The 26,011-nt window shown below is 38.7% G+C and overlaps 1 protein-coding gene across 1 annotated transcript in view; it reads left to right on the forward strand.

Annotated features, from left to right (window-relative positions):
• The window catches only part of WDR70 (WD repeat domain 70), a 128,087-nt gene extending 104,042 nt beyond the window's left edge, over window positions 1-24,045 (forward strand). The window contains exons 14-18 of the mRNA XM_005488812.4: window positions 6,091-6,191; window positions 7,589-7,668; window positions 10,353-10,469; window positions 11,417-11,579; window positions 22,198-24,045. Of these exons, the coding sequence (XP_005488869.2) occupies window positions 6,091-6,191; window positions 7,589-7,668; window positions 10,353-10,469; window positions 11,417-11,579; window positions 22,198-22,282 (546 nt within the window). The 3' untranslated portion in view covers window positions 22,283-24,045. The remainder of the gene's footprint in view (window positions 1-6,090; window positions 6,192-7,588; window positions 7,669-10,352; window positions 10,470-11,416; window positions 11,580-22,197) is intronic.
• Window positions 24,046-26,011: the final 1,966 nt, after the last annotated feature.

Here is a 26,011-nt window from a genome sequence, read left to right on the forward strand (position 1 = left end):
TGGATCCTCATTAGTTTTCTGTTTTTCTTTTATAGCTATTTTGGCCACTGTAGGCTGTAGGGATTCACCTGACCAAATATAGATGTCTACAGCTGATCCAGTCACCCTAGGCTCCTTTTCTAATCAACAGAGAAAAATAAACATATTCAGACTGTGATTTTATCCCATCCTAAAATAGACCTCTCAAATAGGTTAGCAGAAGTCCACTGTAAAATTCTTATTTCTCTCTGTTGACTTTAAAGGGAGACATTTGTAGACATTCAAAGAATAGATCTCCAAAGATTAAAAGTGTAGACATGTTAAGTTTGATGAAACAAGTTACACCTAAAGTCTTCACTTCCCTTCGTGGGTGTTTATTGTCTTCTACCAACGCACTGGAACATTTAATCTCTCATTTTCTGACCTTGCCAATAGCAAAGTAGGAGATAATGGATTGCTTTTGCATTCATTTCTGTTGATTTAAGAATTTTTGACTGTAGGCAATTCACAGGAGAAAAGCCTGCCAGTCCGTGAAAGGCTTGTGCTAGCTGAGAGCGAAGCCTACGCTCTCTTACTTGCACCTGATTTCCCAACAACTGTCAAAACATCAGCAGCTTCACCATGGAGTTACTGAACTTCATCTAAAGTGTAAGGCTTTTAAAGAAACATCAAATGCTCATGAATTCTTGTTTCATAGGTTAGAGATGTGTGAAAACCTAGGATTAGCATGCTTCCTTTCCATTTTCAGTATTTATCTTAAATTAGGAGTATTTTTTCCTAGTGGCTATTTGGTAGATCACTTTTGATTTTCTGTTTATAGGTGGAATGTTGACTGCGCATTCAGCACAGGGAAAGTATGAATATTAGCTCTATGTCAGAATCATTTAGTAGAGATTTCCAGTTTCTCAGGGTAGTTTAGTGTAGGGATGGAAGCAGATAGATGTAGTCTGTAAGGCAGATTTATTGTTAGTGTTTTCATTTAAATAGTTGCACTAACAGCCATAGGAGGAGACAATAATTCAGTGGACTTTGCCTAAACGTCTGATAGCTGCTCTTAACTCATTAGTCATATCTGGTGTTTTGGAGTAAATGTTTAAGCCAGTCAAACGTCAAGAACAGCCAGGGAAGAGTGAAAATGTGTACCTGAAGTGAATAGAAAGAAAAATGGAAAATGTTTATTCCAAGAGTGCATAGCTGATATGGAAGCACGTTTGCCTTCCCTCTTACCTGCATGACAGGAGAAGATTTAGTAATGAACTTGAAAAAGCTGATACATTATCATGATTTATCTGAAAATACACTTTACATGAAACGTTCATTTTCAAAGATAACTGCATGGTACTTAACGTTAAAACTTAACTGCCTTTAGGGAGAAAGCGTAGTTTCCAAAGAAAACAGTGCCTGACTGAGAAGCACTAAGACCTCCTGAAGGAGGGAAAAGAAGTTAAAACATCACTGTAAAATAGGACCCCTCTAATTTATTTTTCATTTTGCAGTAGCAAGGAGAGAATATAGTCCTGTTGACCTAAGTGCTCTAGAAGTCTATGGTGATTCCTATTTATGTCCAAAATATATAAGTTCTTGGAATATTTTGGAAAATGGTGAAATTATTATCATGCCAGTCTTGTTACAATTATGACCCCCATTATGCGTACACACATACATGCCTGTTTAATGAAATTTTGCTAACAGGAAAAGATTAACTGTTATCATGGGGCTTGTTTAAGTAAAAAGTTAGTGAGATGTTGTTGAATTCAGCTGAAATGCACCAAATAAAAACCAATTCAATGCTTTTGTACAAGATCGGCTCACAGATATGTAAAATGTCAGAATAGGAATTCAAGAAGACAGTGATGGACAGACACCTGAATCTTCCCTTAATCTTTTGCAGCAGAGTGAAGGAGGATAGAGGTGAATAATGCTTTCAAGAGACATTCTTTATGTATGTTCTTGTTATTTTGTTACATAATGAGCAACCTCATTATAAGCAACCATTTTGGTAGATTCAAAAGATACTAATAAGATTAAGTGACTGCTCAGGCTCTGAAGTGCTTCAGAAAAATCTTTTAGGTTTAAGATGTAACATTTATGTGAAGACTGTATGTACTCTGTAATTCACAGGAACTGGGAATACTTGCTGCATGATGCAGCATTAATTAATGCATTTATGGTCTTTTTATATTTTATCACAGCACATCCTCTCCAAAGCTATTCACCATCCAGTTAATCACTGCCAGTGTGTGATCTCTAACCATTCATAGTCCCTCTTGCTAGAAGTAATTAACTTTCCTGCCTGTCCTGTACTGACCCCTCTGAGACTCTACTTCCCTTCCTGGATCAGCTCTATCCACTCTCTAAAACTATGTGTTTTTATCTGAAGTGTGGTCACTGAATTTTGCCTTTCCTTTTGCAGTCTCAAACCATCTTTATAAGCAATAATCCAGGAAAATTCTTCCAGTCCTTGACATCAGTGTGTAATTTTCATGACCTTACCAGCTTCATAGTTTCATCTTAGGGGGTAAATTTTCCACTCCTATGCCACAAATCATTTAAATCTTTTCTTGCTGACCTTGTAAAATGCCCTCTCTGTGTTGTTTACTCCTGTCAGGGTGTTGCCCAAGTACTCTGGAAAGTTTCAGTTGAGGTAATTAGCTTTTGCTTGCTAACAAATCTGCTTCGTTATTCTTCACAGTGCCTGTTAAACACAGGGCTGTATTCCTAGGCCAGAATAAGTGTCCCATTCTGTGTTACAGAAAATGAGGCTTCAGTTTCTCATTTAGAGACACTGCTGTTAACTCTTGTCAGAGCACTATTACTTGTTCAGTATCAGAAAAGCTGTATGTGTAGTTGCATAGTGAACTCACCTAGATGGAGAATAACCTGACAGAAAAATTATTTGGTGTTGTTTACTGTTTACCTGCAGCAACAGCTCTGTTCACATGACTCAAAGGGAAGTACAGAGCTGAGAACAGACTGACAGGGGTGAGACTATTTGGGAGCCACCCCAGAACTGCCTACAGACAGCAACAGCCACCCACTGAATCTGTTCTAACCTCTTTCACAGTGAGAAACAAGAGGGTAAACTTGCAATGTTTCTCTTTTGGGTAATATTTTTAATATTTTCCCTTTCTGTCTTCACAAAAATATTTTTGCAGTGTTTTCCCAGTATTTCCCAATGCAAGCTACTGTGTTTGTGTATGAATAGACATTGCCAAAGGCTTTTCAGAGTTATTTAATTTGAAGAACTTAATGCTTTTGCCATAGTAAAAATGCAAAACAACTTTCAAATCATTACTAGTAATTATCTTTTGTAATTTTCTTATAATCACAAAGCTGGCCACATCAATCTGTGGAAAAATTATTTTCAGGATTTTTTATGACAGGCTTCCAGGACTTCATGCTCCAAAAGCATAGTGTCCAAAACATTCAGCCATCACAGAAGTCGTTTTTTCAAATGTTGAAGATGTTTGTGTAATGATGCATTCTGCATTTTATCATTCTTCTTTGTTACAAGTCATTTTCCATTTGCTAAGCTATGACCTGACATTTTATTACTTTCAGAATCTACATAGGTTTTTCTTGTTTTAAATGGAAGAAAATTATTTGCAGTTTGTGGTTTTTAGATTGTTTTTATAGTAGGGCTGGTTGTACATTGAAAGAGGCTGTCAAGTTTCCATCCTGGAAAGTGTTAAGAAACAGACAGGGTGATATCCTGAGCTGTCTGTAGTACCTGACCATGCTTGGAGAAGGATGGTTGAACTCATCATCTCCAGAGCTCTCTTCCAAGCACAACCATTCTAGAGTTGCAAAAAATTCAGTATCAGTAGATTGGTACCTACCTACATGCGCACATAGGCAAAGGCAGGAAAACAGTTCTTTATCTGCAATTAACATACTTACTTGCCTGGGGGAGGTAGGACCTTCTTTGACATGAAATTTGATATTTAGCATTTCAAGTGATTAAGATGACTACCTGAGTTATTCTAGGTGGAAGCAGTTGAGAAGTTAGAGGCATCAAAGAATAAATGTTCTTTAAGTGTTAATTATTTTTGTGTGATAAAGATTCTCCTTACCCTTCTCTCCCAGTATTAAGACCTAGCCAACAATCATCCCTTTGTTGTACAGTTATTTAGAATTTTGACTTCTTTAGGATTAAATGGTTGGAAAATTTTTTTAGGATATAGTTCAGGGATTCAGTATTTTGGTATTTTTGAAGAATTGTCAGTTTCTAAAATAATCTAAAAACCATAGAAGTAATTTTTATTATTTCTTATAAAGTAGGTTTATATACCAGTGGATTGATAAAATTACTTGCATGTTCAGAACTTGAGTTTGTTTAGTTTTTAACAAATTATATTCTGGGAATGTTTTATGGTTTCAAAAGATTTATAGGGCTACATTTAATGGCAGTTTCTTTTGCCTGCTCTGTAGCACGTGCCATGGTGGTTTTAAGTGTGCTGTGCATGTTTGACAAGTTAGAAACTCAGCAAACCCCATCAGTGCTGAGCCACACTGTCTCAGGCTTGTTTTTGTTGGCTGGTATCCACTACCATGCTATAAAATACATTTACTTGACAGAAGAAAGTGGAGAACCACATTAACTACAGAGTTTAAAAAGGCTGGCTAACCACATGCAATAAATATTAATAAAAGAAAGGGCCACCCACCTTTGACCTTCAATATTTGTTACTAGCTCTGATGTTTTAGAATTACTTTAGCATTTTGAGCATTACATAACAATATGTAAGACTGTTACTTAAATCCAACAACTTATTAGCAACTCTGTCTTGTGTACTTCAGGTTTACCTTTAAAAATGTTGTTCTGTAGTTTTCTTGTAATAAGCAAACCAAGTTTATTTGTATCTGCAAGTAAATGGGGAAGTGTAATGTTGTATGTTGTGTGTATGTAGGAGGATGCTTTGCTGGGGAGCCTTGTAAAAAATGGCTGTTTGATTAATGAAACTTCGTCCCACTCAGTATTTCTTCCTAAAAGAGAATACAAAGCAGAAAAAACAGCTTAGGAGAGTGTCATGCATCATGTTGTGGTAAAATGAATTTCTGATTCATGATGGCTGAATGGGCTTCAGAATTTTTTCAATATTTTTAATGTTATGTGTCTGCTAGCATAAAAAAAGTGGAGGCTGGACCAAACCAGAAATAGTATGGAACATACACTGGGAAGTTGAAAGGAGAAGAAAGGGAAGGCTAGAAAAGGGAGCATTGTTCTGTGAAATACTAACAAGATAATGCATCTTGCTAGCTCTGGATACATTTGTTACATAAGTGGCACAAACCAACTTCAGCATTGGACAATATCCATTTAAGGCATTACTGTGTGTCAAAAATATATACTTTCTTTTGTGTTTTTGATGAGATATCTTGTCCTTTGTGGTAGATTGTTCCCACTTTGGCTCTCTGGAGTCAGAAGTTTGAGTCTTAGAGTTTCTGTGCTGTCCTGCTGAATCAGACTGAGAACAGTACTCACATGGAGATTCAAAGTCACATGTAGAACAATACTCTTAATGTCTGAAAATGAGTTTCCCTGCTGACCAGAAGGGTGACAGTACTGTGAGACACTGGCTTCAAATACGAAGTTCTTAGTGTTGTGGGGAAGAAAGAAGCATAAGTGAAAATCAGCATCTCTTCCGTTCCTGCAGTCAGCAAGTGAAAAGGTCAACAGTGTATGACAAGAAGGAAAAAAACAGATAAAGTGATGAAGTGGAAGAATTAAGAATTAAAAATACGAGTACAAAAGTCATGAGGGCCTGAATAGCTATAGCTTATCTGAAGCACTTAATTGTTCTCCTTCAAATCCCTCTTTAACTTTCCATTTTATTGTGCCCATGAAGATCCTGGCAGCAAATCTTCTGTAGAAACCACTAGTTATCACACTGTCTCCAATTTTTACTTCCTTCACTGCCTACATGCTGGTGTTGTCTCTCCTTTTATATTGTATTCTACTCTGGCGTTATTCATTCACATATTCACATGCTCTTTCATATGTTTAAGCTTGGTCCTGCTCCAATGTGATGCTTTCTTTGACAATGTGAATATTAATTCTAAGATTCAGATGAGTGACCAACTAACTGTCAATGTCTCGCTCTATTTCAGAGTGTTGTGCGTTGCCTTTGGCATCCTAAGCTGAACCAGATCATGGTTGGTACTGGAAATGGTTTAGCCAAAGTGTACTATGATCCTGTCAAAAGCCAGAGGTATGTAATTATGATTTATTGTGGGGTTTTTTCCTCAAATTTACCCTGATTCTGTGATTCAGTGATTATACTAAGAAATGAGTAGAACTGGTTTGGTAACATTTGTTTTGCAGAGTTCTACTTATTCAGCAGCAGTAGAAAGAGAAAAAAATATCCTAAAATGTTTGCTTATGAAGAGTGGCACTTTTTCCACTGGACTTTTCCTTTTGCAGTATGCTGGCTGTTCTACCTGAATTTACAAGTGCTTTCATTTTTTAATTGCATGAACCTTTCATCCTGTCTGTTGGAGGTTGCCAAGGAAGGGAGTCGGTATTTATTGTATTTAGGTTTTTGTATTGTATTCAGGTTTCTTAGTGCATATTTTCCTCCTGAAGTAAAAATCTTGTTTAGGAGCATCAGACTTCAGTGCTAATGAACAAATGCTGGAAGACCCAATTTGACAATGTGCAAAGCAAGGAAACACATCCTCACCTTTCTTTTAGTCTTCTTCACCCCCTCATTTATCACACAAGGATTTTGTCTGTACATCTAAGAGAAAGGTGGTACTGATTTATCAGACAGTGACTTGCCAACCTAGGATGAAGAGGGCCTAAGAAAAGGGCCTATAAATACTTGTTTTGTGATTAATTTTCTTTTGCCGTCTGAATTGGCTGGAGAAGTGGGGCATTCTTCCTTCCTGTCAGCCAGGAGGAAATGTACAATTCATTGATACTGACTGGAATAAATAAGGTGTTCTTCCTATGTATGTGGTTTGCTGCCATCCAAAACCAAACTGAGTTAATGTTTTCTGGATATTTACTGTTACCTGGGAACTTCCATGTGAAAATAAACTCTGGTGTACAAGATTATCGGAAAGAAGTTTTATTTTTCTGATTTTGGCAGTTTAGAGAACATGGGAGTTGGGCATCATTTTTTGGACCACAGCGTCCTAGCACAGTTTTGTGCCTGGTTTATTTCCTGGTATTTACCATCAGGAGGTAAATACCACTGGCTTAAATCAATCTTGATGCAGCCAGGCTTATGCAGTCTTTCCTGCCTCAGTGTTACAGGCACCTCCGGTTAGATAATGGCCAACTCTGCTGCCTAGGAAGAATTATATCAGGAGCACATGAGTGCCCAAGTTTGGAGAGCAGCACTTCCAATGTGCACACTAAAATACTGTGGACAAATGAAATGTGAAATGAATCTTCCGTTCTTACTTCTGCATGTCATATAAACTGCTCTGTAACAGAAACACTGTAATCTCCCCACCGTCCTTCACATGAGCATGAACAGGCAAAGATACACACATTCATGAATATTTAGAGTGCTGTATAATTTTGTTGAGACTGTCTTGAATAAAAACTGGTTTCTGTTTGGTATAAACAGACTAACTGAACTGTTCTGTTTCGTCCTAGGGGAGCAAAATTATGTGTGGTCAAAACAAAACGAAAAGAGAGACAAGCAGAGACTCTCACGCAGGATTACATTATAACACGTAAGAAATTTAAACATATCTTTGTAGTAGAATCCTTAGCTCATTCTTAGGTTTGAAATTATTTTCAGATTGTTTAGCTTTATTTTTTTTTCCTCTAAAAACCAGTCTTTCATTGAGCATTGATCATTGGTGTCATATATTGGTGCTTCATAAAAAATTTTTATAGCGTTGCAGAAACAGAAAGGTATATCTAATCTGTATGCTCTGTAAAGTTGTTAATAATGGTTGGTTTATTGATTGTGGTGCTCCTGAAAGCCTCAAAAATTTTGGAGCATTTTTACAGCTTTAGTTTTCCATAACTTAATTGTGCAATGTAGGTGGGTTTAGGAAGAATTTTGCCTCTTTGCAGTACCAGTGACAAAATCAGAGATGGGAGGTAGGTCTTGAACAAATAGCAAATTATTTTTCAAAAGTTATAATTTACTGAAGTTATACAGGGTTTAAAATAGTTTAACTATCCTTAGCCTTGGGGATTTTTGAGCACTTATGTTTGCAGTAGGGATCACTGACACATAAGAAATTGTTATCATTGCTAGTATAGAATGTTCAATGATCTGCTTTTTCCCAGTGACAGATTTTACAATGGAATGAGGGAATTAACTGAGAGATCTTGACCATCCCCATTAGCACTTCCTGCGTAGTGTTTTCTCATGTGAAATGAGAACAGTCACGTGGTTGTGGTGTCCTGCTTCTCTTCATCCTCTTCCATTTCCAGGGTGTTCAGTTCTGAATTCTAGTAGTCTTGGTTTTGCACATACTAAAGCCATTTCTCTATAAAACAAACAAGTTGTTTGGTAGCATAATAAGCATAAACAGGTTTAGAATGAAGAAGCTGGGGCAGTCTTGGCAACTAGACCCATATCAAGGCACTTTGGTTCCAGGTTCCCATCTTGGGCATTTTCCATCTGCAGCTGTCTCCAACCTACCTTACTGCTACAGATGTCCAGCTCCAGTTTTTGGGACCGTAAATTTAAGTAGCAACTACCAAGGATCAGGGATATTGTTCCTCATTGGGTGCTCTTAATGCATCCTTCATTGTAATGATTTGTGCGCACTGCCATTAGTGTTTATATTCTAAAGAACTTCTGTGATTTTTTAAAGCAAATTCTGCTTAAAATCCAGTGGAACTTGTGTGTTCAGTGGCATTTATAAATGTCATTGAAAGATGTAGGTCCCAGTTATGCAAATTTTTGGGATTTTATCACTGAGTTTTAGCTGATTAGCTGTTTCTTCCGCGTAATTTTGAAACTAAACAAAGATGCTTCCATATACATCAATGCAGAAAAATATTGTAAGGATTTGCTCAGCAAATTTTTAATTTTTTTGCATATTTTGGAAACTTTTCAGAGGTTAGATGTCTAAGTTTACAGGTAGAACTGGGAAGACCTGAAGATCTCTGAAGTGCTTTTGCAAAGTGAACTGACCCGTTTTTTCTTCTCTTTTTTCCCACCTTTTTTTCTTTCAGGTTTTTTTTTCCCGATCAGATTTCTTGTTGCTCTTTAATATCAGAATTGCCTGTAATGGCTACTTAAAATGCAGGAATGTTGTTTTAAGGGATTAAGTGTCACTTTTAAAACATAGGAATACACAGCATGGTTTTCCCTTAGACAACCTTGACTCCACAAATGGCAAAGGCTTGGATCTGTGTGTTAGTAACCTCAGATGCTCTGTGGAAACTGATCAACCTTAGTGCCTGCCAGAAAATTGTCACTGGCATTTCATACTTAATGAAGTCTGCAAAAATAAAACTTAAACATTTGTTTCCAAAGACCTGCTGTGTGTCACCAGGCTGTGACTTCATTCAGTCTAATAACTGAACAGGCTTGCAGAAATAAGCTGAAAACTCAAGCTGATAAGTGCCTGAATGCTACCTGATGTTTTTTTTTTAATTCAGTATAGAGATGATCTTCCTAAATTTAGGATTTGTTTGGTTATTTTTTGTCTTTATTGGATCATTTGACTGCTACCCAGTTTCCCAAGTTTGGGGAAACAGCAGCAATGAGCACACCTGCATGAGACCTCTAAGCCTCTCTGCAAGAAAGCCATGCCCATTTATGTGGTGTTTCTTTGTTGCTGACAAAGTACTCTCTTGTCTGAGTGGATCAAAGGCATTACTGTGACTCAAGATAACACTTTTATGAGGAAATAGAAGTTCTAAATCCTGACAATTTAGCCAGGCTTTCACAGTTATGTTATTTTTCCAATTGTGATTAATCGTATTATTTAAGAAAGAACATGATTGTGACTTCATGTGCATAAAGTTACATTTGGAATCATTGAGGAGTTTCTGCTCCACTCTTTCTCATATCCAAGAATGTATCAAGCGTCTTGTTGTGCTCTTAGAATATGAGAAAGCTGAAGAAACATGGGAAGTTTAGAAGAGAGTAACTGATAGGTCGCACAATGCTAATGTTGACAGAGGTATGAATGAAATATGCATAACAGTATTTCAGATGAGAGGCTCCTGCTTGTAGGAACCCTGATATCTGACTGTTTTCATCTCCTAAAAATTCAGCAGAAAGAAATGCCTGAAAATACAACTCAGTAAACCACTTTTTGGATATGGTATTACTGCTCCTGACATCTCTTCCATTGCAAGGAGGAATCCAACTCTTTGTATTTAAAATGTTAAAAAATAAATGGAATTTCTAACATTTCATTTTATCCAAACTGTGACCCTTCAGCCCATGCACTTCCAATGTTCCGTGAACCACGACAACGAAGCACGAGGAAACAGCTGGAGAAGGATAGGTTGGACCCCATGAAGTCTCACAAACCTGAACCTCCAGTAGCAGGAGCAGGTAATCTAGTCATAACCATTTTGAACTGTTGTATCACAAAGGGGCCATCATGTTTTGGTTCTACATTCATTTGGATTTGCATTTTTTGGGTGGTGACTCTACTCCGTAGATGTATGGTCAGTGTCCACCACTTTAAGACATTGATGTCTCATTGGAGTGCTTGCCTGCAAAAAATTAGTAATTACAATGGCTTACTGCTGTGGTGTGTTCTTAAGTTCGTTAGTTTGCTCCCCCCATTTTCTGTATTACTTCCTGCTGCTACCCTGCCAGTTAGGTTGCTGTGGAAATGAAACTGCTCCTCCCTTGGTTTCTCTTATAAAGTGAAAGTTGTTTCCTCCTTGGGGTCAGTCAATCACTCTTTTTCTCCTCCCAGGTTTCGAGAATTTTCTTTTCTCTGGGAGGTATGGTTGGCTGTAGCCCCGGAGCCCCTCCTATGATTTATAACAGTTGGTTACTTTAGTATATCAGTTATGTTTCGTACCTCCAAATATGTATTTCTATTGGATAGCCGGGTTTCCCTGCCTTCTTCCCCCCTTTTCCCTTAAAACCCTCTCCTGCCCCTTGTTTGGGGCCATTTGCTGGGTGTTTCCCCTCCTTGTTGGTTCTTCTGTAATAAACCGACAGTTTACCCCCAGCAAGTGGTCGCCTCCTAATTCGTCTCTCACCGCGCTGCTCCGAGCTATCACCCAGCTCAGCCCAAGGCCAAGACGCCGAGGGGGGCTGTTTTCTGATGCGCAGGGGCCCTGGCCTTCGCCCCTCACCAGATAGCCGGATTCCAGGGCCGTTCACGCCCCCGCGCAGCTTACTTTGAGTTACATAGTCAGTAAACACCCACCTGAATGCAGGCCTAAGTTAAACCCTTCCTATAGCATTAAATAACCCCTTTGTATTAGGTCACCGTTGCAGGCTCTGCATATTTCTTAAATGCTTTTCTCTTCATGCCACAGGTCGTGGTGGCCGTGTTGGGACTCACGGGGTCACCCTGTCATCATACATAGTCAAGAACATTGCCCTGGACAAGACAGATGACAGCAATCCTCGAGAGGCCATTCTACGTCACGCGAAGGAAGCGGAGGAAAATCCATACTGGGTGGCTCCGGCATATGCTAAGTAAGGAAACAATTAAGAGTACAAGTCATATTTCTGGAGGCCAGTAGGAGTTTAGTTAAAATAGATGTCTATAATGCTATACTTTGCCTTTTTTGGATTGCTGCCACAAATATCTGAACCAAGAACATACTCTTTTATAAAGATACAAGTTTCCAGGAGGTTAAATTGTTGAAATTTCACATTTCTGCTTCTAAAATGTACCTGTCAGTGCTGGAAGTCATTTTAAAGCCTTCAAAGTTGATTTGATTTTAGAATCTTCTCCAAATCAGTGTCTTAAACTGCAGTATACCTTTTGTCATGGTTTGAGTCTGGCACAGAGCCAGTGCCCCCTATGAAAATGCTTCACCTTGGTGTCTGCTGTGAGATGTGACTAGGAATAAGTAAAACAGGCTCTAACTTAAACATAAAGGACACTTTATTACTTAAACTACAGGAAAATAGGGAAAGACCATAAGGAAAAAGAAGAAAAGAATTGAAAACTTTACAAAACTACTTTCTTCCTCTCCACTCTCTGACTTTCTCAATCTAATACATTCTCTCAAAAAACACTAACTGCTCAGCCCGGCACGACACTTTAGTATACTCAAACTGCAGTTCATGAAGAGGAAAGGAGTTTTTCTTGTTCTATAGGCTTCTCTTGGAAACACACTGAAACTTCGGATGCTTCCTTGTCACTTCGGCACCGCCCGGAAAAAAAAAAAAGTCTTTTTGCTGCTTGTGACATGTTCTTTCTATGCTCAGTGCTCTCACCACTGAGACATGGCTAGAGCTGCTTTTAGGGTTGTCTTTCAAGGATGCTTTGTCTCACTCTAAAAAGGCACAGTCTTTGCTTTTGGGACATCTGTCTTCTCCATATTTTTCTAACCTCCTGGGGCCGGGGGGTCTTCACGAATGAACTCTCTTGGTTTTGAGGCACTGCCTCCCCTTAAATGCAGTCTGTGTCACAGGAACAACTGAGTCTATGGCTACAAGAAAAAGTCTAGCCAAAAGGCTACTCTAAATCATCTCTCCCCATCTAATCATCTCTACATTCGTCGGGCCAGGTCCTTATCTCATCTCCTATCTCCTTTCTTATTCAGCTTCGAGGAGGATTAGTATTTTTGTAAGGCCCCAATCATGCAAGAAAGGGTTAAAAGTTTTCAGTCTCTGTCGGTCTCGGAGCGACTCTCACGCACGTTGCTCACACGCTGCCGCTCCGGCCGGGCACTCTCTCTCTCCCCTTCTCTTCTTGGCTGGCTGCCATCACATTCGGTGCCGCCGGTTCTCTCTCTCTCTCCTTGGGGGGGGGGGGGGGGCTGGCTGCCCGATGTCTCGATGTCTCTTGGGGCTCTTCTACCCTTCCATCTTTGAAAGCCCCTCAACCCCCACCTCTGTCCAGGCCCCGGGCCTACCGCATGGCGGCCCCTCCCCCCGCCCAGCAGCAAGGCTGGACGGGGGAAGAGATCTGACTTCTTCGCCGACAATGTCTAAAAGAGGGAGTGCCAAGGGCAGTGCCCTGCTTTTAACCCCTGTGTATTCTCGGAGGTGTGTCCAAACCCCACTGGCTACACTAGGTGCCAGTTTCAAACCCAAAACCTTCATTGGTTTGACCACAGCTTCTCAGAATTTTCACTCCTTCTTGGTCAAACCACCACTCTCCACCTTTCACTTCCGAGAATATACTTTCTAAAATTATCAACAGAACTACAAAATACTTCTACACAACAATACTTTAGATTCACTATCTATCTACTTTAACTTAGTACATGCTTTTCTTATTCCTCTTGGTCTCATCTCACAGCTTTATCTCATCACTCTCTCGTAATTCGATTCCCGGTCAGGGAACCAAAAATGTCATGGTTTGAGTCTGGCACAGAGCCAGTGCCCCCCATGAAAATGCCTCACCTTGGTGTCTGCTGTGAGATGTGACTAGGAATAAGCAAAACAGGCTCTAACTTAAACATAAAGGACACTTTATTACTTAAACTACAGGAAAATAGGGAAAGACCATAAGGAAAAAGAAGAAAAGAATTGAAAACTTTACAAAACCACTTTCCTCCTCCCCACTCCCTGACTTTCTCAATCTAATACATTCTCTCAAAAAACACCAACTGCCCAGCCCGGCACGACACTTTAGTATACTCAAACTGCAGTTCATGAAGAGGAAAGGAGTCTTTCTTGTTCTATAGGCTTCTCTTGGAAACACACTGAAACTTCGGATGCTTCCTTGTCACTTCGGCACCGCCCGGAAAAAAAAAAAAGTCCTTTTGCTGCTTGTGACATGTTCCTTCTATGCTCAGTGTTCTCACCACTGAGACATGGCCAGAGCTGCTTTTAGGGTTGTCTTTCAAGGATGCCTTGTCTCACTCTAAAAAGGCACAGTCTCTGCTTTTGGGACATCTGTCCTCCCCATATTTTTCCAACCTCCTGGGGCCGGGGGGTCTTCACGAATGAACCCTCTTGGTTTTGAGGCACTGCCTCCCCCTAAATGCAGTCTGTGTCACAGGAACAACTGAGTCCATGGCTACAAGAAAAAGTCCAGCCAAAAGGCCACTCCAAATCATCTCTCCCCATCTAATCATCTCTACATTCGTCAGGCCAGGTCCTTATCTCATCTCCTATCTCCCTTCTTATTCAGCTTCGAGGAGGATTAGCATTTTTGCAAGGCCCCAATCATGCAAGAAAGGGTTAAAAGTTTTCAGTCTCTGTCGGTCTCGGAGCGACTCCCACGCACGCTGCCCACACGCTGCCGCTCCGGCCGGGCACTCTCCCTCCCCCCTTCTCTTCCTGGCTGGCTGCCATCACATTCGGTGCCGCCGGTTCTCTCTCTCTCTCCTTGGGGGGGGGGGGGGGGGCTGGCTGCCCGATGTCTCGATGTCTCTTGGGGCTCTTCTACCCTTCCATCTTTGAAAGCCCCTCAACCCCCACCTCTGTCCAGGCCCCGGGCCTACCGCATGGCGGCCCCTCCCCCCGCCCAGCAGCAAGGCTGGACGGGGGAAGAGATCTGACTTCTTCGCCGACGATGTCTAAAAGAGGGAGTGCCAAGGGCAGTGCCTTGCTTTTAACCCCTGTGTATTCTCGGAGGTGTGTCCAAACCCCACTGGCTACACTAGGTGCCAGTTTCAAACCCAAAACCTTCATTGGTTTGACCACAGCTTCTCAGAATTTTCACTCCTTCTTAGTCAAACCACCACACCTTTTAATAGGGTAGTGTCCCATTGGTATATTGAGATGATTTTCCAACACACCCTCTAGTTCTGACTGATTCTTAGACTAAACCTTCAAAATATTTATGCGGTGTTATGATAAGATGATTTCTCAACTATCATAAGTTTTTATCTGAATTTTTCCTATATGAGGACCCAAATAACTGCTTGAATTAACTTGGTTTTAAAGGTACAGCAATATTAAAAATTGCAGCTGATAAAAATTAAAAACTGGTAAAATCTACCAAAAATTCAACATAAAGAAATACGTTTTCATGTGTTACATAAGTTGAAGAGCCTTATCAATATTTTTGTGGTAAAACCTTGGTAAATCCACAGAATCTCATCTTTTGGATGATGATACTTGTTTTCTGACTTGACCCACATGTTCACAAAGGTAACTAAATAGCAGTTCTAAAGCAGCTTGAGAATATCAGCGACCCAGCCTGGCTTTGAGCAGGTAATTAATTAAATATGGTACACTGGTAATTGATAAGTATGGCATTTGGTGTTATACATCAAACCAATGCATTATAGAACAACTTGGTACCAAAGAGGGGATATTTGAAAGCTAATTCTGTAGCAGCTGTTGTAATGAATATGTTAAATATTGATTTTTAACTGTTTGATTGCAAGAGGGGAAATATATTTGGAATGTGTAGGCATCTGGTTTTATTTGAGGAATCCATCCTCAAAAGTAAGTACAACCACACATTCCATCAGGTAGATAGATACTTCAGCATATTTTTGGCTTACTGACTTCATTGATTGTATATTAAGTTTCATCCCCAACACCTGCAATGTAGTAAACATGAAAGTTTTAAAACAAAGCTGTGTTAGAGGAGGCTTACTGTGTCAGGTGGCCAGATCTCATTACAGTTCCTTGTTAAAGATGTGGCTGCAGGGGAAGAGGAGAGCTGGCTGAGAAGTGGGCAGGATGCATATCCAGGCTGCTATTAACTTACACACCAGACGGTGATGTGTATTGGGGGAATGGGACTGCAGCCAGCAGCACGCTGCCTTGATGGCTTTGTCAGCTGATAAATCTCATCCTGGTGAGGATGAGAGCCTCAAGCCACTATTCTTGCTTTAAAAGTTTCAATTTCAGATACAGTCTCTGCAAAGAGCATGAAAAAACTCCCAAACAATAATAACATTTTAACAATAGCATAATACTACTACTACTACTACTACTAATAAAACCAGCACTAATAATAATGCTAATAATATCTAATACAACGAAATGCAGAAACTTGATTGTGTCGTGTTCTTAGTTTTCAGAAATTCAGGAGTATATAATAGCACAGCCACATAAAGCTGTGCTATTACAATATATACAATACAATAATATATGCTATTATAATTATATCCTGCATCTGATTTTTCAAAGCATGGATATGTAACCTGTACATAAAATGCATTTTACAGATGTACTTACAGATTTATATTTAATAAAATATGCAAATTGGAAGTAATTGATCCAAATTATCATGCAGTACTGGTTTGTATACAGGACAGGTGCTTTAGCAATAGCATTAGTTACACTGTAGACTTAGTTATACTATTGATTTAGGAAAGGTGATATTCTGATACATTTTAAAAATCATACACTGTCTTAAGACCTAAAAGCCATACATCCAGTAAGTTTCATTTCTTTAAATAGTGTTTATTCTTTTACTACTTTATTCTTCTGCTACCAGATTTTCCACATTTCTTGTAGTAAATACGTCCAGTATGTTTCATTTCTTTAGATAGTGTTTATTCTTTTACTACTTTATTCTTCTGCTACCAGTTTTTCCACAAATTTCTTGTAGTAAATTCTTACTTAAACATGGTATAAAACCATCCGCTTGATATATCTTTTGTTTGACAAGGCTTTTGGTCCTGTGCTGTCTATGCACATAAAATTTTCACTCTCCTTCTTCAGAAAATGTGTAAGGAAACTATAGTTGCTTCATTTTCTCCAGTGATAGTTACTAAATAGTTTTAGTCTGAGAAGATTAAGAAATGCTCTTTTCTGGTTAATCCATTTTCGTAATTTGGAATATGATGACTGGATTGATTTGCCTGTTCCTGATCCATAGTGTCTAGATCATTCTCAGTCAGCTGACAGATGTAATGCTTTTTAAACTGTATATTAGGGAGAGTGACTTCTGTGCGTGGGGGGGTAGTGACTGGACAAGGGGAAACAGTTTTAAACTAAAAAAAGAGAGATTTAGATTAGATGTTATGAAGAAATTCTTTATTTAGAGTGTGGTGAGGCACAGAACAAGTTGCCCAGAGAAGCTGTGAATGCACCATACCTGGAAGTGTTCAAGGCCAGGCTGGATGAGGCTCTGAGCAGCCCGGTCTGGTGGAAGGTGTCCCTGCCCATGGCAGGGGAGTTGGAACTGGGTGATCTTTAGGATCCTTCCAACCCAAACCATTCTATGTTTTTCACTTCAATAAATTTTCTAAGAAATGCATGACTTCTGTTAGTTTATGCATTCTATGTAAAAATATATCTCTTTTTTTGGAGTTAAAGGTGCATAATTTACTCTTGAAGCTGAATGTTCATCTGTATTATTTATGACTTGAAAAATGTTTTAAGCTTGTTATCATTAGCTTGACCTTTCTGCTCCCCCTGACATTTGAGCCAAATAGGAGGGGGAAGTACGTAAGAGGCAAAAGAATTGGTGAAAAACAGATGCTGCTGAAAAGGATACTGGGGGTGGTAAGAAGTACATGCTGAATCAGGAGATGACATGTCACAGAAGCCCAATGTGAATAAAGTGTCAAATAAGATATGATCAACACAGCAGAAAAGTCATAATGGATGAGGATAAGGAAAAGATCTTGAGATTTCTCAGGAAAAGGCTTGTTAGAGTCCTTGGCAAGAGCCTTTCCACTGGAGTGAAAGGAAAGGAAGGACAGATTGAAGATTTCAAGTAAAGAACTACAGGAAAGGAACTTGAGGCATCAGTTGTAAATGTTTGAAAATTACATTCTTTGTGAGCTGTTTGTTTTAACACAGCTGTACAGATATACTATAATGACTTCAGATGTCCCTCTGAAGGATCAGCCGGAATTACTAAGCATTGTAGCTGAGTGCCTAATCAGATGCAGCTTTCTTCTGTACCAGAGAGAAAGTAAGGGTGAAATTTCCCTCCTCAACAAGGTAAACTGGAGTTAGCAAAAATACCTTTCATTTCACTGATGTTACCCCTATTTTGTAGTCTTTTTCATTGCTGTTTGTCACTGTCAAAAGGGAATGACTTGAAGCAAGAGTCTGTAGGAGTCTGTAGCTGTGTTGTGTTCACTGAACCTTTTCTCAAGGGGAATGCCAGTCTGTGAAGTGTTAGTCATGTAACGGCTCGAGTATTGTTAGATGAAAAATCAGGACTAAGCAGAATGTCTTGTAATAGCAGCCTTGTTGGCATGCCTTGTTATATTTATCCTAAATATTATTTTATAAATTGGTAATTTTGAGAGGGAAGCCCCTGAGATTTAGAAAAGAGTCAAGCTGGTTGGTGGGATGAAGAATGAAAAACCTGAGGATGTGAAAACCTTAACTTTTCTGTCTGGAAGTGACCTTTATGACATTTTTCTGGTTTCCATGCATACTTGAAAATCTTTTTTCTTTGTTTCAGTGCAATATAAACACAAATTTCAGAAGTTACTTTGACATGAGTCGCATGTTGTGATATGCAGTTGTCGTGTCCAGCTGGTTGTCCTGCTGCAGTGCTATTTATCTGCTAGTCTATTATCCTCACATGTCAACGAGCTACTTTTACTGGATCCCTGAAAAGCAATTAAGAAAAACCACCCATAACCAGAGGGATTATGGTGACTAAAGCAGTCTTCATGGCCCCTGGAAATTTTCTAGAGGTCTGCATATCTGAATATCTTGAAAACCACTGAAGTAAAGAGAAGCACATAGTATAAATAAATCATGCTAGTTTGTTTTCCCATTTTTGTTTGCAGCCTGTTACCATAACCCACAATAGGAATGCATTTTTCAGTGTATGAGATACTGGTTTCAGCTGACAGTCATGTGGAAACACAGGATCATAGAACGATTTAGGTAGGAAGGGAATGCTTGAAGTCATCTAGTCCAAGCTCCTGCTTGAAGTGTGTTCACTGCTCAGATCCAGTTAGATTTGGGTTGTTTAGGGGTTTGCTGAACCAAGGTTAAATATCATCAAGGATGGAAATTCCCACACCTGTCTGGGCAGCCCGTTCTTGCAGTTTGGTTGCCAGGCACAGTATGCCCTTGCTAAGTCCATGCTGGCTGTTTCCTGCCACCTCATGTCCTTCATATATCTGGAAATGCCTTCCACTGGGATTCATTACATAGCTTTCCTGCAAACTGAGGTTGTGTAATTCTCCAAATCCTCCTTTTGCCCTTCACAAAGACGATAATTACTTTTTCTAGCCATTGAGACCCTCTCCCAGTCACCATTTCACCTCAGTGATGGCAGAGTGCCCTTGCAATGACATGGGCCAGCTCCCTCAGTACCTCTGGATCCACCTATGTGATATGGATTTTTACACGTCCTGTGAGCTACAAACTGTGTCTTCCTCTTCCTGTTGGAAATGTCTCCATCCCTAGCAATGATTCTACTATAGTGTAGGAGTGCTTGCAGGCCTGAGGACAGACCTTTTCAGGGAAAATGGAGCCAAAAAAAGCAACGAGTATCTTCGTGTTTTCCATATGCTATGTTAGTGGTTTACCTGCTCAATAAAGCACGATTTCCTTCACATTCCTTTGGCTGTCAGTGTAGCTGTAGAAATCCTTTGTTCTTGCCTCTGACATTTCTTTTCTGTTTCAGTTCCATCTAAGCTTTGGCTCTCCTGACTCTGTTCCTCTGTGTTCATGGAATGCCTCTGTTCCTTTTAGCTGAGGGTACCCTTGCCTCCTTTGTGTTCTTCCCTTTTGGAGTTTGTGATTTATCACAGTCAGATCCACATGCATCCATGCCAGGCTACAGCCAGGCTGTACTTTCTGCAGATGAAATGTAATCTGTTTTGAGGAGATTTCCTCAAATGTCAACCAGCTTTCCTTGGGCCCCTTTGCTCTCTGTAGTATTCTGCCATGGGATCTGCCAAACAGATCCCTAGCAAACTGAAATCAGCCCCCAAAGCCAAGTATAAATAAAACTGAGAAATTTGATGGGGAAAAAGAACACAGCCCTCAGAAATAAAAATACTTAATAGAAGAAAACTTGTAAGAATTTTAATAATACAGCAAACTCCTACATTTACTGCAGTTACTAAGCAGAAAAAAATTGTGTTTAAATTAGATTAAGTGATCACTGCTGATAAAGCAATAACAAAAACAGTGTTTTAAAATGGTCAGGCATATGAATCACCCTAGGTGCCTCAGTTACAGCTATGTAGATTGTGGAGCTGGAACAGTTTACATTTCAGCTGAGGCTATAGCTATTTCATGGTAATTTTAAAAAGTGAGGTAGCAAGCAAACTTGTCTTCCTCTGCATATTTTTGCTTTAGCTGAATACCTCTAGATGAATACCTCTAAATTATGGTATGGTTTCTCTCTTTTTTTTTCCCCTTTTTTCTCCTTCTTCTCCTGCCTCAGCTTTCCTATACTCAAATGACCTTTTCTGAAGTCTGTACATTTTTCAGTGCCGCTCATATCTTGGAAAAAACTCAAGTTTTGCTGCTTGTTTCATAAATTCATTCATTCCTCTAAGTTGGAAATGTTTGTCTGAATTATGACAGTTGCAGGTTTGTGGTCAGAAATTATGGGCTTCCATTAGTTGTGCTTTACTAATGAAACTCTTAATACAGAGGTCATCCTAGAGGACATTTAGATACTTTTAATCTATTGTGGTGAAAGGAGGATACATTGCTAAAATGGGCTAAAGAAACCTTTGTCAGTATGTGTTTGTCGGAAAAAAAGAGAAGATTCCATACGTTCTTCCTTTTCAGAGGCTAGCAAAATCCAGTATTCAGCCAATAAGGCCTTCATCCCTGTGTCTGTTTCAGATTCAATGATGATTTTCTTTTTTTCCCCCCTAACTTCTTTCTTCAGCAATGGGTTAAGTAGAGTTTGCATAGGTATTTTATAATGAAATTTAAAAACTGGAAAATATTTTTAATCTCATTTATGCTTTCCATGGGCAGTAGAAGGACTCATGTAACTTCCACAGTATAGGTCCTCATCTGGGTGCAAGGTCTGCTACAGCCTGCGCCCAGGGACCACGTGCCAGTCGGAGTTCTTCAGTGGGGCCATCTCTGAAATTACCAGCATGGCCCTCTCCTCCATGGCAAGCTTGGAGGATGGAGGGGCAGGCAGGGCAATAGAAAGATTGTGCATGTAAGGGCAGTTGTCTTTAACTCGTTTTGGTGATTTTTGAACCTGTTTGTGTCACATATGTAACAAGTGGAGAACCTGCTCCATTAAGAGCAGATGGTTTGCTATCACACGCCAGAGGCAACATGGGATTTTGCGTATTCTGCTACGTAAGGGAGGCACAATTTTATGCAATTTGTAGAGCTTGCCAAATAACAGTTGTTTCAATAATAACGCTTCACATCCTTAGAGTGATACAAAAACATTAGTTAATATAGTAATGAGATGATGACTGCCTTGGGTGCATTTTATACGTTGTCATGTTGAGAAGTTGAGCACAACCAGCATCAGAAATCTGATAGTTTCAGCTCTGCAGTGACTGCTGAGAATTAAGTTGGAAAAAGGGACCCTGCAGTTGTTAAACTATAAAACAAGGGAACTGAATGTCCAAACAATTTATTGAATTGCTACTTGATACTGTGTTCGTTTAGAAAGTAATCAGTAATTACTTTTGTAAAGTTTAAGTGGTATTTAAAGTTTGCACAAAGAGTGGAGGAATTGATACTATCAAGCTTGACTGTCAGATACACTGTGTTCTCATCTGAAGATCATTACATTTTTTATGTTACAGTAGTGTTAGATAAAGTCTCTGGGGAAGAAGCTATTTTTTCATGCATAGGCTTAGCCAGAAACCTGGCTTAGCTGTTCTGTTTTCACTTACTGGCTGTTGTTGCTCTGCAGTGTATCAAAATGGAAGTTTCTTTTCAAAAAGTAATGGATTGAGGAGGCCAGTGGCTCTGCTTTTCTAGTGTGAAATTAAATGTATTTGTTCCTCACTTCTGTCTCAATTTTGTTCATGGAATATACAGATACTGATTGTAAGCTCATGAGGAAATAATACTTGTAACACGTGTATGTTTGTTGTGCTTGTTTGTCTGTGAGCTGCAGGTTTCTTCAGTTCTGAGAAGGTTAGTTGATCGGTTATTGTCAAAAATAAAAAATGGTCAAGCCTAGTATGCTTTTTTTTTGAAAATGTCTATATATATCTATTTTGATGGTGTCTAGTGCCTGTCTGATACAGTTTCTGATGAAGTATTGTAGTCTGACCATTATTTTAATCTTTTTAATGTTTTCCAGAACGCAGCCAAAAACAGTTTTTGCAGAAGTGGAACCAGAAGATGATGAAACAGACAAGCCAGAGTGGAAAAAACGTAAAATTTGAAAAATAATTTGTTTAAAGAATAATTTTGGACATTTGAAACAAGATGAAACATTTATTTCTTTTTGTGAGATAGTGGGTCAAAGTTTGAAAGCAAATATTACTTCCTTTTATAGAACTTGCTGCAGTATAAAAAGGGATTGTTGAATTACACTGGCTTAGTCCCACATCTGAATTTTGTAATAAGGAATTACTTATATTGTGCAAAAAACTTCTGTATGTCAGTTACTTAGCTTTGTGAGTTAAGTGAAAAATATTTCTTTATATATAGTGAATTCATTATATTGCCAAATGTTGGCGTTTTTTTCATTACTGCCAACTTTACAAATGCCATGTCATGACAATGTTCAATTAATATAAACATCCAAATAAAACAGTACAATTTCTCAGACTCCTTTTTAGTTTTCCAGTTAAGAGCTAACAGATTGCTGCTTTGCAAGTGAAACAAAGTTTAGATTAGTTATTGTGTATATTCAAATTCAATTAATTTTGTTTGCTCACGAGTTACAATTCAGTTCACACTCTGTGTGAATCTTAGAAAACATGTTTTCTAATGTCTGTACTTCTTTGCATAATGTTCCTTTTCAGTATGTGTAGTATCTACAGTAGCACTGTATACAGCTTATATTTTTTTAAAAATGTGAAATTGCAATGGACAGTTACATAATTTAGTGTAGTAAAAATTCTGTGCTTATTGCCAAGTTGATGCAAAATTTCGTTGAGGTTTGTTATCCCTCTTAGTTTGTATGGATAAGTTTTAGGATAGAGCAGATACATGTATTTAATACCAGATCTTTGTGTGTATTGACTTTGTCGTATACCTGAATTATGTATATCCTGCCTCACATTTTCTGAAGACTGATACTATTCTTTATAAAATAGCTTGTGTAAATATGGAAAATTCTCATTTTTTAACACAGAATTGCAGTGCTGAGTGTCATAAATGAAAGGACAGATTTAAAACTAATGAATGTCCTTTAGAGGAGAATAGAGAACCCAAGTTAGCTTTAGGCCTTTATGTTGTGATTATAATAATACGCGGTATGCTTAGTATTGTGATTATAGTAATACACAATATAACAAGCCATCTGCATTTCCACTAAGAGTAGAGAATAATGGACATGATATGCAATCAGGCTTTCTTATTTATGAATAGAACCTGGAGGCATATTTTAAGACTATATTTAGAAAAGCCCTTAATCACCTTCCTGACCTCAAGACGGTGGTCCTGATAGTCAAGAGAGCTTAGACTTTTTATTTAAGCATTGTTCTGCATCACTGTTTCTTTATATTATTTCCTCTTGCAAGCTTATCATTCTTTTTCAATTATTATTTTTATACTTGAGTGAAAATGAAGTCTGACTTTAAAATGTATAATGAGAAGCATGAAATACCCACTACAAAATGTTTCCACTGCTTTCAGTACTGTAGTCTTTTGGTAAGAGAAGAACTTCAGTACATAGTCAACAACTTGTCTTTGACCCTTGTAAAATTATTTTAATACTTACTTGTGTATAATAACAAATCAATGTTCAATTTAAAATTGCAGCTGTAATATGTAGAATGAGGGACTGAGTAGATGGGTGGAAAGTAAGTGGAGGAGAGAAAGAAATTCCAGATGGAGAGAAGGAGTTGGTAACAAAACCTGTTGAAGACCTCCCTATACAGCACTTCCTGCAAAAAAAAAAAATCATAAGATGGCATTGTTTCATTTAAGGCTATTTTTTGTCTTATGTTTCATCCAATTATAGCCCTTCAAAAATAAAGTATTTTCAAAGAAATTTCTGTAAAATCTCAATTAATAATTTTAAAGGATTAGTATGTTCTTCATTTTAGTCTGAATATTAGCATTTTATCTTTTCCTTTGTTAGTTGTTAACTGAGGCAGTGTGTCTTAGGAGCAGAGCTGCAGGGAAAGGCAGATGAGGAAAAATGCTGCAGCTGTTCTCTGAGAATGAGAGGAACTTCTCCTTTTATGTTGTTTTTCATATCAGCTAGATCTTGTTTCCTAATTCTTAAAAGAATTAGTTCTGTAAATGAACACTGGAAAAATTCTGTTGAAATTTCTCTAAAGTGTTCATCGTCATTACTTACAGTAATTGTCTTGAATGATTGTTGTAGCAGCCTAGAATCTAAAGCAGTGCCTGTGCAGATATGTATTAAAAGTATTTAAAACTAACTTAACTTTTATTTATACTTTAACTCTTGGATTGGTTCATTTGGCATAGCCCATAAACTGGATTTCCAGGGATGTTCACCAACAAGGGTTGTCTTGGGAAAACATCTTTAACATTAAAAATATCAACACAAATAAATATTTGCTATGACAGATGGAACTCTGGGTGCGAACTAGAACTTGAGCACTCTATCATATTAAGTTTTAAAAAATCTTGTTTTCTTTAAGCTTCTCAAAGCTTTTAGAAATTGCCAAGCTATAATCTTGGTCCTCTATGTGTCTGCATTTAGTGTTAAAGTGGTCAGAGTCCAGAGGGGAGTTTGTTTCTGCATTACTGAAACAAGGTGGGCGTATTTTGTTTGTTTCCTTAGAATTGTTTACAGATGTACTGATGCCTTCAGTTTTAGCTTTCTTATTATCCAGAGTCTGTACTGCATTACTGCTTAACTCTGAGCTTCACATGAAGTGTTAGCAAGTCCTCTTCACAGTTTACTTAGACAAAACAATCCTTTTTCTGCCTGAGAACCAAGGACACTGTTGCAGCTTCAGGCCCAAAAAGTACAAACAACAGCAAATTAAAGAGAGCAATCTTGGAGGACGGGACTTCATAACCTGAGGCTGTAGTGAGACAATTAACTCCAATATGTAAATGGACCAAAACTTATAAAAATGAAAACTTGTGACCCATTGTTCATCTTGGGTGTAGCCTTGGCCAGGTTCTTGTGCTGCCCAAGGTGTATCCTTGAAGGCCTTCTAATAAATACCTGCTTTATTCCTTTAACTCTCTCTAGCCTCTGTTCTAGATGGCGTCTCAAGGCATCAGTACCACAGTCACTGCATGGATAAAGGCTTCCATGGTGCTTTCTCCAAACCTGATTTTTCTGTGCAGCCTCTGGATGATTCTATATAGTAATTTATGGTCTTTGACCATTTGTGCTAATGACAGTTGTAGACCAACTGTTAGGTACCTCTTACCTGTCATCATGGCCAAGGCATTTCCCTTCAGACCATTGCAGCCCACCAGCTATCAGTCAGCTCCATTTTCCACTCCTTGTTGGTGTTGCTGCCACTGTTACAGAGATCTGAATTTAACTGTAGTCCTTTGCCTTGTCTTATCCTCCTTATTTATTTTCCTATCTTATTATTTAAGTCTTCTGCAGCAGGTGAAAAGATTGACAAATCCTGGCACTTTCCTCTGCCTCCTCTGATTGCAACTATTTGGTGACTGTTTTAAGTTCCTCTCTGGTCTCCTTCCTATCACTTATAACTTACTGAAGAGGATACTTTTGCCTCTAGTTTTTCTGATTGATAGCAAGAACTGTGAATTTGTCCCTAGAGGGTCCAGTTGTTCGCTCCCTTCTGATGAATCCATGCCTAATTTCGTGTTCCTTTTCCCAACTGCATTTTCTGTGTTGTGGAATATTATGTATTATGGGAAAAGAAACTATGATCCTTTCTCCTATCACTTCAATTTCTGCTTTACCCTGATGAGTGTTCTGCATTACTGAGCTGAAGCACCATCCTCTTGGTTAGCTTTTTATCCAGTTTCTTTGGACT

The sequence above is a fragment of the Zonotrichia albicollis genome, chromosome Z, assembly GCF_047830755.1.
Source record: "Zonotrichia albicollis isolate bZonAlb1 chromosome Z, bZonAlb1.hap1, whole genome shotgun sequence".
In the NCBI taxonomy this organism is placed as follows: domain Eukaryota; kingdom Metazoa; phylum Chordata; class Aves; order Passeriformes; family Passerellidae; genus Zonotrichia; species Zonotrichia albicollis.